The sequence below is a fragment of the Chiloscyllium plagiosum genome, unplaced genomic scaffold (assembly GCF_037043375.1).
Source record: "Chiloscyllium plagiosum isolate Xiang-an unplaced genomic scaffold, Cpla_swu_hap1 HiC_scaffold_6, whole genome shotgun sequence".
Classification (NCBI taxonomy): Eukaryota; Metazoa; Chordata; class Chondrichthyes; order Orectolobiformes; family Hemiscylliidae; genus Chiloscyllium; species Chiloscyllium plagiosum.
Genome location: NW_028270144.1, coordinates 102,224,965 through 102,239,114, shown reverse-complemented (window position 1 = coordinate 102,239,114; position 14,150 = coordinate 102,224,965). Strand labels below are relative to the sequence as shown.

Sequence of the window (14,150 nt, the reverse complement as noted above, 5' to 3'; positions counted from 1 at the left end):
CAATGTGACCTCTAATTAATATCAATCAAGGGTTTATGATTTTGTTCCTGTGTCTGACAAGTTTCACTTGCTTTAGCGTCTGGCTCAACCAATGCTTTGCACATGATCCGGACCCCTGTTGTAGGCACATGTGATTCAGTGCGGAGGGTCCTGTATCACTTCTTGTGGTCCCTGATCTTTTTCCATCCACTGTTTAGCTTCGCTGCATTTAATTTCCAACCTGTCCTTACACATCTGTAAACCGTATCCTCTCTCAAGTCAACAAAGGATCCTGCACATGAAGTCTAATTCTCGCTCCCATCCGGTTGCTCCTGTGTGTGTGTGATCCAATCTTACCTCATGTTTCTGCTTGTCTTTCTTTCAGATCAAACCAGAAAAGATTACAAATTTTACAAAAACATTAAAAATCATTTTTAATTTATGTCCAAAATCAATTTACTTGAATATCTCATTATTCTTTCATAGCATCGTCAGCAGTTGTTGTTCACCCCTAACTGCCCTTGAACTGAATGGCTTGCCAGGCCGTTTCAGTGGGCAATTAAGAGCCAATTGCATTGTTGTGGGTCGGGAGCCACATGTAGGACTGGGAGATTTCCATCCGCAAGGGCATTACAAACCAGAGGGTTTTTTTTTCTCCTGCCATCCATCTGCAATGGTCAATAAAATAGTTTTTAAATACAGATGTAATTGAATTCAAAGTTCACCATTTGCCATGGTAGGATTTGAACTCATAACCCAGCACATTAGCTTGGGGCTCTGGGCTACTCACCCAGTGACAGTATTGTTACACGGGAGCACAAAGGGAACCCTATTCATTTCCTTTTTGACAAATGATATTAAATCATTACTATGTGGAGATGGACTGGGTGTTGGACTGGGTGGACATACCCAAAAGTCAAACGACACCAGGTTATATCCAATAGATGTATTTAAAATCACAAGCTTTTAGAGCACTGCTCCTTGGTCAGGTCAAGTGGAGACAGGCACAGGCACAGAGTATATAGGTGGAGAGGTAATGACAAGGTAATTCCACATAGTTAAGAATATCAACAGATAATACAAACAGTGAGAGTAGAATTTGTACTTATCTGTTGATATTCTTCACTACCTGGAGTTATCTTGCCATTATCTCTCCACCTACATACTCTGTGCCTGTAACTCTCTCTCCACCTGACCTGACAAAGGAGCAGCGCTATGAAAGCTTGTGATTTTAAATTAATCTGTTGGACTATAACTTGGTGTCATATGACTTTTGTCATTAAATGATGAAGTTGAAATTCCTGACACTGCATTGTTATAAATACCAAGTGTATGGGGTCATTATGTATTGTGACAGTCTGTTGAATTTAGGGTAAATTGGAGGAATGAACGGGATCATAGGAGCTGCTCTGAAATTTGCCTAACAACAGGCTTGGCTGGGTTGGTTGTTAAATGTTAAAGGAACACGTGGATTCTTTCAGCAGGGATGGGTATGGAAGATGTTGGTGGATTAATATTGGCCAGATCACTTGGAAGCATTTTGAGGAAGTATTGTGTCATGCGACCTCTATCCTGCAGCTGAGAGGACAGATGTGTTTCAGCTAAAAGGCCACTCCTCTGACAATGCAGCACTCCCTCAGTACTGACCCTCTGACAGAGCAGTATTCTCTCAGTATTACCCTTTGTCAGTGCAGCACTTCCACAGTATGACCCTCTGACAGTGAAACACTCCCTCAGTACTGACCCTTTGACGGTGCAGCACTCCCTCAGTACTAAACCTCTGATAGTGCAGCACTCCCTTAGTACTGACCCTCTGACAGTGCAGCACTCCCTCAGTAATTACCCTCTGACAGTGCAGCACTCCCTCAGTAATTACCCTCTGACAGTGTAGCACTCCCTCAGTACTAAACCTCTGACAATGCAACACTCCCTTAGTAATGACCCTCTGACAGTGCAGCAATTCCTCACTACAGACTCTCTGACAGTGCAGCACTCCCTCAGTAATTACCCTCTGACAGTGCAGCACTCTCTCAGTATGACCCTCTGACAGTGCAGCACTCTCTCAGTACTGACTCTCTGACAGTGCAGCACTCCCTCAGTAGTTACCCTCTGACAGTGCAGCACTCCCTCAGTACTGACCCTCTGACAGTGCAGCACTCCCTCAGTATGACCCTCTGACAGTGTAGCAATTCCTCACTACAGACCCTCTGACAGTGCAGCACTCCCTCAGTAATTACCCTCTGACAGTGCAGCACTCCCTCAGTACTGACCCTCTGACAGTGCAGCACTCCCTCAGTAATTACCCTCTGACAATGCAGCAATCCCTCACTATGGACTCTCTGACAGTGCAGCACTCCCTCAGTACTGACCCTCTGACAGTGTAGCAATTCCTCACTACAGACCCTCTGACAGTGCAGCACTCCCTCAGTAATTACCCTCTGACAGTGCAGCACTCCCTCAGTACTGACCCTCTGACAGTGCAGCACTCCCTCAGTAATTACCCTCTGACAATGCAGCAATCCCTCACTATGGACTCTCTGACAGTGCAGCACTCCCTCAGTATGACCCTCTGACAGTGTAGCACTCGCTCAGTATGACCCTCTGACAGTGCAGCACTCTCTCAGTACTGACCTCTGACAGTGCAGCACTTCCACAGTAGTTACCCTCTGACAGTGCAGCACTCCCACAGTACTGTGATTAGATTAGATTAAATTACTTACAGTGTGGAAACAGGCCCTTCGGCCCAACAAGTCCACACCGGCCCTCCAAAGAGCAACCCACCCAGACCCATTCCCCTACATTTACCCCTTCAACTGACACTAGCGGCAATTTAGCATGGCCAATTCATCTAACCTGCACACCTTTGGATTGTGGGAGGAAACCGGAGCACCTGGAGGAAACCCACACAGACACGGGGAGAATGTGCAAACTCCTCACAGACTATTGCCTGAGGCAGGAATTGAACTCAGGTCTCTGGTGCTGTGAGGCAGCAGTGCTAACCACTGTGTCACCGTGCCGCTACCTTGTATGTGATGCCCTTGTCTTCTGGATAGTAATGGTCGTGGGTTTGGAAAATGCCTTGGTGAATTTCTGCATTGCATCTTATAGATGGTGGACACTGCTGCTATTAAATATTGGCAGTGTAGGAAGTGCCTTTGACAGTGCAGCACTCCCTCAGTACTGACCTTTTGACAGTGCAGCATTCTCTCAGTACTAATCCTCTAACAGTGCAACACTCCCTCAGTACTGATCCTCTGACAGTGCAACACTCCCTCAGTATGACCCTCTGACAGTGCAGCACAATTGGTCCTGAAACCAGATGCCCTTCTCTCTGAATTTAAAATGCTGCCTTGGAACATTTTATATTTATCTGAGAGCAGGTATGAAGCTAGGAATCGTGCTGTGAGTAACTCACCTCCTGACTCCCCTAACCCTGTCCACCATCTTCAAGGCTCAAATTAGGAGTGTGATGGAATACTCCCCGCTAGCTTGGATGGGTATAGCTTCATCAATACTCAAGAAGCTTGACACCTTGTAGGACGAAGAACCCATGTGACCGAGACTGCAGTGTTACAGAGTCATAAAGTCAAAAGTAAATATGAATGGGTAGTAAATGCTGACTTAGTTAGCAATGTCTATATCCCATGAATTACTATGTTTTTTAAGGAATGAAAGGGTAGCAGGCCTCTGTTTAACATGTTGTTCTATATTATCCATGTCCAAACAATGGAGAGCTCTGTTCAGGGATCAGAATTGCTCTCGAACAGCCAGAACCCTGATTCAGAAAGAATAGTCTCACCACTGAGTTAACTTTAATTTGTTAAGGAGCAATATTTCTATTTTGTGCTTTTGACTTGAACGCTTCCTAGCACCGAAATTAATGGCCATAAAATAATCGGCCCAAATTGCGAATACATGTTTCTGACCAATCAGGTTCCTCATTGGTCATTCAAAGTTGGAAACTGACCGTCTGCAAATCTGACGAACATTACAAGTCTCTCTTGATAATTTAAAAACACAGTTACTGTACCCGTGGTTGTTAGAATGCCAAGAATGAATCCGATTTTTCGTCCTGCGATCATTACCATTTCGGGTTGATCACCCTCGTACCCTCTTTCAACCTTTTTGGCTCTCCTTGCTGCCCAGATGCCAACCATGAGGATAAGAAGATAAAAGCTGGCAATTGACACAGCCCCAGCGATATTTATCGCCATGGTGCTTTCCCCTATTGCATGAGACAAACAAACACTATGATTACAACTGAATGTAATTTTCAGCAACTATTTCTGTCATTATAGACAACATTCCTAAAGATGTTTTAGAAACCATTTAAGGCTAACCTCTGATAGATGACTATAGAATAGCAAATAGCTTCACAATATTCATCAAACAGGTTTTTCCAAGTTGTTTCTCCAGTTTAAAATTGATGTTTTCTTACATTTAGTACATAACCTGACTTGTTTAGCAGATTAATAAACATATTCAAGAATAGAGAAATAGGAAAACTCTTGGTACATTTATGTTGAGATTTATATGATACAAAGATGTGTTGTCTGCAAGATATATGACTTTACAGACAGTACATTCAAATCATTTGACCTTGGTATGTATGCACGCTGTACAGAATACTGAAGGTCCTTGTGTAGAGAGGTCCTTGTGGACAATGTAGCAGTGATACATAAGAGCTATAGAGAAATTCCATCAACAATCCCATCCACCTCATCCTCCAGATTTAATGGGGAGTGCATTAAACAAATGGTTAAGTCCTTCTTAAAGCCAGCCCCACACACATTCAGGCAAAGGTCTCGGAAAACTAACTCTGATGGACTGAGCATTGCATCCAGACTGATGACAAACAGCTTCTCTGCAATTTCTGGCTCTCTCAACTTCTCAAATGGCCAACATTCTAAAAGAGAACAAAATAAGACTCCTGATACACTCTGAAGCTCTTCTTGAAATAAAGTAGCATTAAGGTTAACGACTGAGAGGAGCTTGTTCCAGGTCATTCAGAACAGCAACAACTCGTATCATGCTTTGAATCATAGCTTCTTAATGACGAGGAAGAATGAAAGCAGTGAGGGAAAGATAAATAGGCAAATCCTGCACTTAGGATCCCATTACCTTTTGGGATGTCCTCTCCTATGAACCTCAAGATCTATGATTGGAGAATCTGTATAACATGTTATCCAATATTACCCATGTCGAAACAAATGGTTCAGATTCGTTCTTAGATTGAGAATTGGTCCATTCAGACACATGAACACCCTTGGCAGAAATTTGTGATCCTGAATAGATGCCATCTTAGACCCAAAGGACAGCTAACAACATGGATGGGGTGGGCTATTTTACACAGAGCGGCTGGACAGGTTTGGCCTGTATCCATTAGAATTTAGAAGACTGAGGGTGATCTTATTAAAAGGACTTTGCAGAATGGATGTTAAGAAGATGATCCCTCTTGTGCAAGAGACTAGAATCAGGGGACACAATTTAGAGAAACAGATCTTCCATTTCAGACAAAGATGAGGAGGAACATTGTCTCTTATACTGTCATGAGTCTTTGGAACTCTTACCTTCCAGAGAGTGTTGGGAAGTGGGGGCTTCTTGAATATTTTAAAGGAATAGGTAAATAAATTTTTGATGAACAAGATAGTTAATGAAATCAGGGGGATGCAGGAATGTAGAGTTGAGAGGCCACATTCAGATAAACCTTGATCTTATTGAATGCTCATGCTCAAAGCACCAAATGACTTTCTCTTGCTTCTAAAGCCTAGATAAGTGTGTTTATATTTACACTACTGCTTCAATCAGAACATTGGGGATTTATGGAGGACTTACAGTAAACATTTTAAAGCAACAAAACTCCACTTACTCAGCAAAGTATCCATTTAAACAGTGCAGCTATAAGCAGAATCTTTTTTTTACAAACTACAGCAAACAGACTCATGACTAAAACTAGAGAAAGGTCACCCTCTGTTATTTTTCCAACCACATGGAGTGAGTAAAGGATAGTGGCTGACAAATTACATGTAGAATCAACCCCAGGCACATTTCCAATCTCAGCGTGACTGATGGGGATTGAGCCATTGTGACTGAACATAATGGTGCCACAACATGCAGCCCTGATTTTAAGGGCTTTTTAGATTAGATTACTTACAGTGTGGAAACAGGCCCTTCGGCCCAACAAGTCCACACCGACCCACACCCCACCCATACATTTACCCCTTCACCTAACACTACAGCAAATTTAGCATATCCAATTCACCTGACCTGCACATCTTTGGACGATGGGAGGAAACCGGAGCACCCACACACAGACACGGGGAGAATGTGCAAATTCCACACAGACAGTCACCTGAGGCGGGAATTGAACCCGGGTCTCTGGTGCTGTGAGGCAGCAGTGCTAACCACTGTGCCACCGTGCTGCCCACTAGAATGGGAACCTTTGGATGTCAGGTTTTTATTTCAGATTAGATTCCCTACAGGCTCTGAGATCACCCCTTCTGCAAGAGATATTAGTGCCTTTGAATTGTTTATGGAGCATACTTTGCTCTTGGCATTACTGATGGCTAGACAACATGCAGTTTTAGCAATTTTTAGAAGCATTGAGACTTAATTGGACCAAGTTAAAAATCACACAACACCAGGTGAGAGTCCAACAGATTTAATTGGAAGCACACTAGCTTTCAGAGCGACGCTCCTTCATCAGGTGGTCGCTCTGAAAGCTAGTGTGCTTCCAATTAAACCTGTTGGACTATAACCTGGAGTTGTGTGATTTTTAACTTTGTACACCCCAGTCCAACACCGGCATCTCCAAATCATAATTGGACCAAGGTATTTAGATGCCAGTATCTTTGATAAGACAGGTAAATATGTAACAACAGATCTCACTAATTCATTATTTTTATTTCATCTGATTATTAGATAAATAGCAAAACTTATAGTATTTTGGAAGTCATGAAGAAGAGTTGATTGGAGCACAGGAGTTTCTCTGTGACTGCAACTTTACTGACAGGGTAACATGTTACTTCCTTAGCAGTGAAAGTGGGATTTATGATGCACTTCCAGCATCATTTCCAAAGGGAATAACTCCAAGGAACCTCTGAAGGAGGACGTGAAAGAGGATTATGACCAAACCAATGCAATAGATAGAATATAAGAAATTTGCTCAAGATCCTTATTTTCCTGTGCTCCACCTGACATTTGTGTATGGAATGATTTCCTGGTATTCCAGAAAGGCTCTCCATCTTCTCTATTCACTCTGTGAGCAGATACGACACATCTTACTCCATTGATGCCAAAGCTGTGCTGTGGTATATTTCTTTTATCTAATTAGTTCTGGAAATTTCAAGACTGGTGCATCAGGTGGTGAATGATGTGAATTGGACTTCACCTTATAGCTGTTATTGTTTTGTAAGTTGCAAATTGTTGTATGGAATTCCTACTATACAGAAAGAGTCCATTCGGCCCATCAGATCTGTACCAAGCCTCTGAAAGCATCTGACCCAGTCCCAGTGCCTCCATCATATCCCAAAAACTCTGTATTTACCATGGCTAATCCACTTAGCTTGCACAGCCCTGGACACTATGTGGCAATTTGGCATGGTGTGATGATCCTGCTCCTTCCTTATGTTGTCCTTGGTTTCTTTCAAGAGGGGTTGTAAAAGGCAGAGGCTCCGACTTGTCTGGTATAAGGCCACTTTGCTAATGGCTAAGAGATACTGCCCAAGGCAACAATCAGGGAAAAGGCTTTTAGGGGTTTTTTTAAAAAAGCAGTTGGCCAGTTCTCCCAGTTCAGGGATTTTTCTAGTTTGGTTTAGTTTTAGCAGTAAGAAACGGCTGGGGACAGAGAAGCAGCTACAGTGAAAAGTGGTTCCATGGTTCAGCAAATGATCCCTGGCTGATCTCTCTCTCTCTACATCTCTCCTCTAAGAACCTGGGTTTGAATTTACCTTTTTTTGCCAAGGAATGTGCTTATGGGGATGTTGCAGGAAATTGGAACAGCATTGTTAAGCTGCAGTAGAGTTGGTTGGGTTTTCAGATGGATTAAGTTATTCTATATTCTGTTCTCTTTTGTTCGTGTTTCATTCAGTAATCTGTAAATAACTTTTGTTTAAAACTGAGTGATTTGATCAGCTGCATCACTCCTGGAGTATCCACCTACATCTGCCTAAAACACCTAAAACAGTTAGGGTCTGGGCTACCTTCTTAAAACATTTTGAGGGGGTCTAGCCTGGTCCATAGCAAAGGCCAATCCACCTGACCTCCACATCTTTAGACTGTGGAAAGAAACCAGAGCACTTGGAGGAAACCTACGCAGACATGGGTAGAATGTGCAAACCCACGCAGTCACCCGAGGCTGGATTTGAACCTGAGTCCTTGGTGCTGTGAGGCAGCAGTGCTAGCCACCCCACCACCCATAAGGTAATATGAATTGATGAAGCACCTGACACTTCATGAGTGTTGGGTATGAACCAAAACAAGTTAAGGAATTTGGAGATAACAACAGAGTAAATCCAGAACAAGGAAACAGAGTAATTTGAGTTAAATTAGGTGTACAAGGATAAGTAAAGAGACAAAATCGATTAAGAGAGACAAGAAGGAAATATTGAAAGATAAAATGTTCTAGAAACAATTTCATGTCTGAGGGAGTGATATTCTACAGATTTGTTGTTCTTTCTCTGCACCTCTTAGGTTAAGGTTCATCAGGATTACAACTGATATTCTGAATAGAATTTTTATAACATCAATGACCAGTTCTAACTGACACTGGTATGATTTATTCAAAATAATTGCACTCATCCAGCAATTTCATAGCAACACGCTAGGGAGGATGATCATGAGATGGGTTATCCTTTGTATTTTATTTAATGGCAGCATGACATCTTCTCCAATAATTTATGGTGAATTTGAACCTATGGCGTATTCCTTCTCCATCAGAAATCATTCTCTGTTTAATGCACTAGTAATAGCGTCAGAAGTCACATAACACCAGGTCATAGTCCAACAGGTTTATTTGAAATCACAAGCTTTCAGAGCACAGATATAATTAGTTGTCATGTGACTTCTGACTTTGTCCACGTGGTCCAACACCAGCATCTTCACATCATAGCTAGTAATAATGGACATTATTATCTTGCCATTATTTCTCCAGTAATTTCTGGGACATGAAAATGGCTGAGAACATGAAATGAAGCTACTGTTCCTTTCAGTAGATAGTAGGCAGTTAAATAAAAAAGGACGACAGAGCAACAGCTGCAGTACTGTACTCAGGAAAATTCAGGCCGATAGTTATTGGCATTTGAATAGGAGCATAATGTCACCAGCCCTTCATTCTGTTTTATCTGTTCCTGTCATAAGTGAGTGTTCTTGTAGCACTTTGGTAGTGTCCTTATCTCTGGAAGCATTCAAGTCCTACCTGTTTCAGAGATATGCAATAACATCTCTGACCTATTTGACCAGAAAATATCTGTAAACAAACTATGGCAAGATGATGTAATTATGTCTTGATTTCAAACTAGCGATCCATATAAACATCAGATTTCTCAATTTGTAAACTCATTGGCACACTCTTCCTATTGATGTATGGTAATATGGCAACTCTTAACTATTATTCTTTTGGAAAAGGTAGCTTTCAGATTTTAGCCCCAAGTTCTCCAGGAACCTGCAGAATGATTCCAACAAAAGACACATGAAAATCACAATCTATAAGAGAAGCCACATAGTTTAAATGTTTCAATACTCCTTTCCAAATCATAGTCTCAATAACCAAACAGCCATATCGACTCATTGGAGTCATACAGAATGTAAACAGACCGTTTGGTCTAACTCACCCATGCCAACAAAGTTTCCCAAACTAAATTAGTCCCACTTGCCTGCTCTTGGTCCATATCCCTCTTAACCATTCCTATTCGTGTATCTATCCAATTGTGTTTTAAATGTTGTAACTGTACCTGCATCCACCATTTCCTCTGGCAGTTCATTCCACATATAACCACCCTCTGTATGAAAAATTGGCCCCTGAGGTCCCTTTTAAATCTTTCTCCTCTCACACTAAAAATATGGCCCCTAGTTTTGAATTCTACCACCCTAGAGAACAGACTTTTGTTATTCACCTTATCTATACCCCTCACGATTCACTTTGTCACAATTCTTTCTCTCCAGAACACATAATTTTCTACACCTTAAACAGCCATTTTGTAGATATTTCTAAAGAAATGTAGTGTGGATTACAATGAACTATTTCAATCTTTTAGTGCTACCATCTCAGAGCCTGATTTTAAATGGATTAAGTCAATTTCATATAATTGCTACAGGTTGGAAACAGGCCAATCAGCTTTACAAATCCACACTGACTCTCCGCACAGCATCCCATCCAGACTCACCCCTCTACCCCTGCATTTCCCATGGCTAATCCACCCAACCCACACATCCCTGGATACTAAGGACAACTTAGCATGGCCAATCCATCTAACTTTAGACTGTGGGAGGAAACCAACATAGACACAGGAAGATTGTGTAAACTCCACACAGACAGACGCCTGAGACTGGAACTGAACCTGGGTCCCTGGTGCTGTGAGACAGCAGTGCTAATCACTGAGCCACCGTGCCAACCTATTCCATCATTTTCAATGCTTTTCGTGCCTTTGATGTAGAGGAGCTAATGGTGGACTTGGGTAGACAAAATTAAAAATTACACAACACCAGTTTATAGTCCAATAGGTTTATTAGGAAGCGCTAGCTTTTGGAGCACTGCTCCTTCATCAGTTCGCTGTCACAGGATATAGTTGTAATGCCCATTGTCACAGCGACCTGATGAAGGAGTAGCGCTCTGAAAGCTAGTACTTCCAAATAAACCTGTTGGACTATAAGCTGGTGTTGTGCGTTTTTTTAACTTTATCCTGTAAATTCTTTCTTGCCAGTGCGTAGACAAAGTGGAACACAAACATATGATGGTGGCAGGAGTGGAAAGAAGAAAGAGCATTCGAAAGGCAATAAGTTTCAAACTCTTGCAGAAGAAGGACAGAAACTCAGCAGGCAGATTCCTAATGAGACCTCTGTTTCTTTCTCCACAATTCTGCCCGACCTGCAGCGTTCTCTGTGTTTGTTTCAGGTATCAGCATCCACAGTATTTTGGTTTCAGTGTAGAGAAATTGGTTACTGAAAAAAACAGAAGCCTTTTGAACGAAATAAAAGTCAAGGATGTAGTGCATGTTTGAGAAGTGGACCTGATTTGAGATTGAGAAGTTAGCAGAGTCTGGAAGTTAATGAAAGAAAGGGAGTTCAATATGGAAGTGAAAATTGAAATTGCTGATGATGAGGAGCTATTTGGTAAAAGCAGGTGGTAGATAATCCTGCCCGTTTTGCATATATATCAAGGTCCTTTGCTCGGGGAGATAGAATCAAGTGGAATAGGTGAAGGTGATGGAGGCCAGATTTACTAAAAAGCTATTTAAAATATCATGCACCAAAATGTCATTGAAATGCAGCAACTTGATCAGGCACGTCTCCTTCAAAATGTAGTTCTTAATAAAATGACTGACCCTTAGAGCATAGATACTCAGGATTGAAAAGCTCTATCCAAGGGAACAGGTGCTTTCCTGGATAGGAAGGCATGAAAACCCTGCACATCTCACTTATATTTTCAAGGATCGGTTACTACATACAACCTGCAAATTGCCAAGGATTGAATATGCACTTAACACCACCATGGCACTGTAAGAGGTATACTTACCTTACACTGCTAAGGGCTGATTAAGTCCTGACGAAGGGCTTCTGCCTGAAACATCGATTCTCCTGCTCTTCACATGCTGCCTGACCTACTGTGCTTTTCCAGTACTACACTCTTAACTCTGATCTCCAGCATCTGCAGTCCTCACTTACCCCACTAAGAGTCAAATACAACCATCCCTCATTCAGTGCACTTACTTCCTGAAAATTAGCTTGTTAAATGAAAACACCCTAAAATAGATGCTTTGCCATACAAAAACATGCGAAAACATTGAATTACATTTCTGGTGTGATCGTTGCAAGAACAATGAACAGCAAAGCACCAACAAAGCACTGAAAACAAATTTGAATACTTTATGCCATCACAGCATAATGTACCATAAATCTTACTTATAAGAGTGATCTGGACTAAAGAGTGTTTCTCAAGGTTATAGCTGCTGAGCCTGATCTTACAGTGTTTTGGGGAGGCAGACTAAAGATAAAATAAAGAACTGGAAATCTGAAACAAAAAAACAGAAATTGCTGGAGAAATTCAGCAGATCTGGTAGCATCTGTGGAGAGACAAACAGATCTAATGGTTCAAGTCTAATGATCCAGCTTCAGACAAATATCTGGCTGCTGCAAGGTTCACTCCAGGATCTGGGGTGCTGGACAGTGGACTGAGGATAACAGCACTAGGCTGATATGACCCGCCTGTTCACAACATTACTATGTATATCCACTTGGACCACTCAAGTAGCCTGCACTAAATTGTAAGCATGGCTGTGCCTTGGGCTGAGGACCAGTTCCTGAGGCTACAAAACCTCAAGCCTGCCTGAATGGCCAGGAGAATCAGACTGAAGGCAGTGTAGCTGAGCCAGCTACAGGAGGTTGGGTTTATCATCAACCTGGGAACCAGCAATTCACTGTGCACTGTAAGTATTTTACAAATATTCAGGTAGTTATTAAACCTGAAGGTGTCAGAACCAAAATGTTGGTGTGCTTCTGAATGCATGCACTGTACTAAATTAACAATTGAGGTCATGTTCAGCAATGCTACTCAGGAAAGGTTTCGATTTGTAAAACCTCTCTGAAACAAAAAGGCAGGCTTTAAGTGGGGGATCTCTGTTGGTACAATTTATCAGCAATCACTGTAATGTCAGGGATCAGACACATGGTCTACAATACAGATCTCTTCCAAATTCCCACTCACCCCCACTTCTCCTCACACTGATAATTTCTTCAAGGATCAGATCATTACATTATTAGATGATCAGGTATTGGGAAGTCTTAAAGTCATAAAGCATGGAAGAGACACTTCAGTTCAACTAGTCCACACCATGTTCCCAAACTAAACTAGTCCCACTTGCCTGTGTTTGGCTCATATCCTTCCAAGTCCTTCCTAATCATGTACTAATCCAAATGTCTTGTAAATGTTGTCACTGTACCTGCATCTATCACTTCCTCTCGCAGTTTATTCCACACACGAAACACTCTTGTGAAAAAGGTTGCTCGCTATGTCCTTTCTAAAACTTTCTCCTCTCACTTTAAAAATCTACCCCGAAGTTCTGAATTCTGCAACTCCAGGGAAAAAAAACTGTTGGTATTCACCTTAAAAAGCTTGAACTTTTTCTCTCACTCGGATAGGAGCTTCTTTCTCCAAAAGGACCAGGCATGTAATCCACCAGACTACCAGTGTAGACAGTGGTCAAGCTGCCCCAGCAGTGAACTGGCAGGCTCTAGAAAAACATCACAAGATGTGAAAGGAACTGATGTATTCAAAACTAAAATGATTGGTTAAAGAAAGATCAAGACAGCCCTCATCTCTCATGGGTCACATGAGGAGCTGACCAACAACTGCTGGAAGAAAACCATCTTTCCAAATTATGGAGGATTGAATTAATATGATGGAGCGACTGTATGGTACGGAGACATGGAAAACTTAGAGTTAATTGAGGAATACAATCAAACCTTACCCAGTGGGCAGCACTGATGGATCAGGAGAGAAGGGAAAAAATGCCTCTTGAAATCAGAAGCCTGGAGAAAAGAACATGTTTATTTGATGCTATACATTTTGCAGATAGAATTTAAAATTCAGATTACTCAGTCACATTTGTTTCTTTCCATAAAAGTAGAGGATACAGTGGAGAATTAAATTTTTTCTGAATAACTTAGATCAATTCATATTGCAAGATTTCAAAAAGATAGGTCAGAGGTTTTCGACAATGAACAAAGTCTGACCTAAATATAGTTAATGGACAATGGGATCTTTCATAGAAATTTAGACATTTGTGCCAATCAATTAGAAATTTTGAAAGGTGTCATTGACCAGAAATTATTCTTGTTAAATGGTTTCTTTGTAAATGTCTAGAGTACTTTCCAATTTGACTCTTCTATTTCCTCTAAATTCATAGGGACGAAATTACCATGATGTATAACAACAAACCACAGAGCTCTTTTGTCTG

General features: G+C 41.6%; 1 protein-coding gene across 2 annotated transcripts in view; it reads right to left on the bottom strand.

The window, feature by feature from the left end:
• The window catches only part of LOC122551163 (high-affinity choline transporter 1-like), a 37,486-nt gene extending 24,080 nt beyond the window's left edge, over positions 1-13,406 (bottom strand). For both annotated transcript variants that reach the window (XM_087987805.1, XM_043692789.2), the window contains exons 1-2: positions 13,297-13,406; positions 4,010-4,204 (exon numbers count right to left, since the gene is read on the bottom strand). In XM_087987805.1, coding sequence (XP_087843931.1) covers positions 4,010-4,193 — 184 coding nt within the window. In that variant the 5' untranslated portion in view covers positions 4,194-4,204; positions 13,297-13,406. The remainder of the gene's footprint in view (positions 1-4,009; positions 4,205-13,296) is intronic.
• Positions 13,407-14,150: the final 744 nt, after the last annotated feature.